Source organism: Penaeus chinensis, chromosome 26 (assembly GCF_019202785.1).
Source record: "Penaeus chinensis breed Huanghai No. 1 chromosome 26, ASM1920278v2, whole genome shotgun sequence".
Lineage (NCBI taxonomy): Eukaryota > Metazoa > Arthropoda > Malacostraca > Decapoda > Penaeidae > Penaeus > Penaeus chinensis.
This window is the reverse complement of record NC_061844.1, coordinates 15839787-15845076: the sequence shown is the minus strand read 5'-3', so window position 1 is coordinate 15845076 and position 5290 is coordinate 15839787. Positions and strand designations below refer to the sequence as shown.

General features: G+C 50.8%; 1 protein-coding gene across 1 annotated transcript in view; it reads right to left on the bottom strand.

The window, feature by feature from the left end:
• The window catches only part of LOC125039025 (putative helicase MOV-10), a 4910-nt gene extending 1468 nt beyond the window's left edge, over window positions 1-3442 (bottom strand). Inside the window, exons 1-6 of the mRNA XM_047632745.1 lie at window positions 3110-3442; window positions 2770-3022; window positions 2470-2648; window positions 1976-2107; window positions 689-769; window positions 1-72 (exon numbers count right to left, since the gene is read on the bottom strand). The exon at window positions 1-72 is cut by the window's left edge and continues 66 nt beyond it. Coding sequence (XP_047488701.1) covers window positions 1-72; window positions 689-769; window positions 1976-2107; window positions 2470-2648; window positions 2770-3022; window positions 3110-3442 — 1050 coding nt within the window. The remainder of the gene's footprint in view (window positions 73-688; window positions 770-1975; window positions 2108-2469; window positions 2649-2769; window positions 3023-3109) is intronic.
• Window positions 3443-5290: the final 1848 nt, after the last annotated feature.

The following is a 5290-nucleotide window of genomic DNA, read 5'->3' as shown; positions in this document are numbered from 1 at the left end:
CTCCTCCACGGACCCCACCTTGATCCCCCCCGCCAGCCCGAACGTCACCAGCAGCACGCGGATCTTCTCCACCTGAGGCCAAACAGAGAGGGGACAGGGGAGAGGAGGGGAGAGGGGAGAGGGGAGAGGGAACAGGGGAGGGGAGGGGAGGGGAGAGGAGAGGAGAGGAGAGGAGAGGAGAGGAGAGGAGAGGAGAGGAGAGGAGAGGAGAGGAGAGGAGAGGAGAGGAGAGGAGAGGAGAGGAGAGGGGAGGGGGAGGGGAGGGGAGGGGAGGGGAGGGGAGGGGAGGGAAGGGGAGAGGAGAGGGGAGGGGAGGTGGAGAAGAAGGGTAGGGGGAAGAGGGAGTAAATGGAAAGGGAGAGGAGGGGAGGGAAATTGGGAGAGGTAGGGAGAGGGACGGGGAGGTGACGAAGAATGAGAAGGCAAAGAGAGGAGAAGAGAGGTGGGAGAAGAGAGGTGGGAGAAGAGGGGAGGGGATAAGAAGTGAGGGAAGGGGAGGAGAGGAAAGGGGGTGAAAGGTTTGGGAACGGGCGAGGTGGAGGGGAGGGGAGGGGAGAGGGGGGATTTTGAGAATTAGCATTTCTTTTTCTTACTCTTCTTTTTGGCAAAATATGTACATACCACCAACATAATCACAAAAAAGTAAAGCAACAACTCTAGGGCGTCCCCCGAGCTGCCCGTCACCCACCTGTTTCCTGTAGGGCGTGATTATCCCGATATCTTGAGCCTTGAGACCGAACTCGATGAGGCTCTTAGCATACCTCACAGCCTGGAAGGAAGGACGGAAGAATAAAATTATTTATTATTAAATTTTCTTCCCTTTTCTGAAGAAAAAAAATGTGGCCAGATGTCCGTTAGATCAGAATGCTAGTACGGAGAGTCGAATGAATGTGGGATAAGAGATGGAGAAGAAAGTTAAAGACGAAGGGATAGAGAGAATTGAAGGGTGAGAAAATCTGCCACTGATGTAACACAAAGAACAAAAAAGACCCCTAACATAAGAAAAAACGATTGAGCAACAGAGGAAGAGGAAGAAAAGGAGAAAAAACAGAAAAAATAAGTTGTCGACATGCTATACATATAAGAAGCAGCATGAAAAGGGGCGTTACTACATTAAGTATAACATATATCCAACACAAGATAATAACAAAAAGAAAGGAAAAGATTAGAGATCTTATGTTACAGCTACATCAGAAAAACATAAAGGATAATAAAAAAGAAAAGGGTAAAAGCAATATATTACATGACTCATTATCTCAAAAGGAAAACAAAAAGGCCATCACATCTTGCAGCAAATCAAGATAAAATTAACTGAAGGAAAAAGAGAAAGCACGGCCTATTTCAGCAACACACACACACACAAAAAAAAAAAAAAAAAATATGTATATATATATATATATATATATATATAAATACATGCATACATCTATATATAAATATACATACATATATATACATACATATACATTTACATACATATATGCATATATATATAATATATATATATACACATATATACATATATATATACATATATATATATACATATATATATATGTATAGACATATATGTATAGACATATATGTATAGACATATATATATATATATATATATATATATATATATATATATATATATACACATATATTTCTTGTTAAAAGCAACGACACATGATGAGCGAAGAAAAGAAAGAAGAAAAGAAAGAAATGAAGGTGACCACGATAAAGACGACCATGGAAGACAAAGACGACGGGAAAATTAATAAGAACAAGCGTAAAAAAAGGTATTAACTCTCCACTCCATTCCACTCTAATCTACTCTACTCCACTCCATTCCCTTTCCCTCTTCTCTTCTCTCCCCCCACCTCCCCTCCCTTCCCCCACCCCACCTCCCTTCCCCCACCTCCCTTCCCCCACCTCCCTTCCCTTCCCCCTTCCCTTCCCCCCTTCCCCCTCCCCCCCCTCCCCCTCCTACCTGGAAGGCCTCGGCGGGGTTGAACCACGACGGCGAGTCCCCCTCCTGGCAGTTGTCGCTCACCAGGCCATGGAAGAGCAGCGGGCACGACGGGTTCGGCAGCTCCGGCCACCCGAGCGCGCCCTCTTGCTTCTGCGGGCGCGGGGAGCGGCGGCGGCGGCGGGGCGTCAGGAACCGACATAACGTGAGTGCGTGTTGCTGATTTCTTTTATCATGATTGTCTTTCATAATTTTCATTCTTATCCTTGTTAGTATCATTATTATCATGATTGTCATTACGATCATTATTACTGCCATCATTGTTACTATCATTATTATTATTATTATTATTATTATTATTATTATTATTATTATTATTATTATTATTATTATTATTATTATTATCATTCATTCATTCACTCCCTCACCCCCTCCTCCTTTCCCTCTTCTCCCTGTCTCTCACCCCTCCCCCTCCCCCTCCCCTCTCCTCCCTGCCTCCCCCCCCTCCCCCTCACCTCCCGGTCTGCGTGGGCGACGAGGCTGCCGCGGTAGAAGAGCCCCGAGGGCACGGCCAGGATGTCCGGGTGCGAGCGGTAGTTCCTGTGCAGCTGCGTCACCAGGTGGGGTTCGTACACCCACGAGAGGTCGTCCATCCTCTGGGCCTGGGGCGGGAGGGGGGCAATAATGTTATAATCTCATAGAATAAAACAACGATCTAGTAAGCTTAGCAAGGGTATATATACATATAAATCTCTCTCTCTCTATCTTTCTATCTGTATGTGTATATATATACATATATAAAGAGTGATACTCGCACTCGCACTCGCGCTGGCACTCGCGCTGGCACTTGCACTCGCTCTGGCACTCGCACTCGCGCTGGCACTCGCACTCGCCCTGGCACTCGCACTCGCCCTGGCACTCGCACTCGCGCTGGCACTCGTACTCGCACTCGCGCTGGCACTCGCACTCGCGCTGGCACTCGCACTCGCACTCGCCCTGGCACTCGCACTCGCACTCGCGCTGGCACTCGCAGTCGCACTCGCGCTGGCACTCGCACTCGCACTCGCGCTGTCACTCGCACTCGGCGCTGGCACTCCACCGCCCCCCGGGTGGCACTGCACTCGCCCCCTGGGACTGCACTGCCCTGGCACGCACTCGCGCTGGCACTCGACTCGCGCGGGGCCCCCACTCGCCCTGGCACTCGCACTCGCACTCGCCCTGGCCTCGCACTCGCACCGCGTGGCACTCGCAGTCGCACTCGCGCTGGCACCGCATCGCACTCGCGTGGCACTCCACTCGCACTCGGCCCGGCTGCACTCGCATCGCCTGGCACTCCCCCCACTGCCTGGGACTCGCACTCGCCGGGCATCGAAATTTCCCCTGGCACCGCCCCCCGCACTCGCCTGGGACCGACTCGCACTCGCCTGGCACTCGACTCGCACTGCGTGGCACTCGCACTCGCGGGCACTCCCCCCACTCGCCTGGCATCGCACTCGCGTGGCACTGCACTCGCCTGGGACTCGCCCCCCCTTTCCCCCTCCCCTCCCCCTCCCCCCCCCCCCCGGGCCCCCCCCCGGGGACCGACCGCCGACTGGGAAAGACTGGCCCGACCGCCCGGCCGGCCCGCCTGCCGACCGGCCGGCTGCCCCGGGGGTCGGCCCCCGGGCCACCCACCCCAATCCCCCGACCCCGCACCCCCCCTTTTTTTTTTTTGGGGGGGGGGGGGGGGGTTCCACTTGGGGGAGGGGGGGGGAGGGGGAAAAATTCCCTTGGTGCCCCCCCCTTTTAGAGGGGAAACCCCCCAGGGGGGAAAAGATTTCCAGGAGAGGGGGAAAAGGGAAGGGGGGGGGTGGAAAAAGATTAAGGAAAGGGGGGGAAAAGGGAAAAAGGGGGGAAAAAAATCAAGAGGAAAAAGGGGGGGAAAAAAAAGGGGGAAAAAAAGGAAAAATGGGGGGGGGTCAGAGAGGAAAAGGGAGAAGGAAAAAGATCAGAGAGGAACATGGAAAAGGAAAAAGATAAGAGAGGAAAAGGGAGAAGGAAAAAGATCAGAGAGGAAAAGGGAGAAGGAAAAAGATCAGAGAGGAACATGGAGAAGGAAAAATATTAGAGAGGAAAAGGGAGAAGGAAAAAGATAGAGAGGAATCAAAGAGGAAAATAGAAAAGGAAAAGATGAAAAAGTAAAAGAAAAATAATGATATATAAAAAGAAAAAGAAAAATTAAACATATAAAAAGGAAAACTGAAAATAAAAGGCAGATAAAAAAATAGAAAAATCAACAAAAATCTAAAATAAAAAGTAAAAATTTAAATTAAATAAACATTAAAAACTAAAGATGAGGATCTGGAGGTTTTTATTCTTACTGGAAAAGAGAAAGAGAAAGAGAAAGAGAAAGGAAAAAAAAGGAAAGAAAAGAAAAGAAAAGGAAAGAGAAAGAGAAAGGGAAAAGAGGAAGAGGAGAAAGGAGAGAGAGAAGAGAAGAGGGAGGAGAGAGAGAGAGAGAAGAGGGAGAAGAGAAGAGAGAGAGAGAGAGAGAGAGAGAGAGAGCGGAGAGCGAGAGAGCGAGAGAGCGAGAGAGCGAAAGAGAGCGAGAGAGAGCGAGAGAGCGAGAGCGAGAAATACGAACAGGCAGATCCCCGTGCCGCCCCCACCCCGCCCCCACCCCGTCCCCAACTCACCCCAGCGCCAGCAGGCACTCCGGCTCCGTTAGCTGCCCCGCCTCGTCGACGAACACGTGGCTGAAGTGTCCCCCGTGCAGCCCCAGCGTGTACAGCAGCCCCGATGTCGCCGCTGTGGTCACGACGACGCGCTGGCGGACGCGCACGCCCAGGTCGTCGCCGTTGCAGCTGAAAGGGCGGAGGGCCTCGGGCACGCTCTCCTCCTGCCGCTGCCGGGGGAGGGAGGGAGGTCGTGTTGAGGGAGGGAGGTCGTGTTGAGGGAGGGAAGTCAAGCTGAAGGAAGGGGGGTCATGTTGAGGGAGGGAGGTCTTGTCGGGGGGGGATGCCGTAAAGGGTAAGGCGGTGGAGATAAAGGGAACACAATCTCGCGATGGGACAATACCCTTGCTCCTATTGAATTACCATTCAATCGCGGTAGGCCATTATGCATTCTCCAATTCAGTTATCATTCAATCATTCGTTTACCAACTTACGCCCTTATTTCATTACCTATTTATCTATCCGTCTATTTATTCAATCACCAAGTTATTTCCATTCACCGCGGACAAGCATTCGTTGTTTGCCTTTACACAACATACATAACCAACGCCAATACAGGAACATCCACGGGCCGTACTTCCCGTTTAAAAGCGCCAAACTAACTCAACTAAAAAGCAAGAGA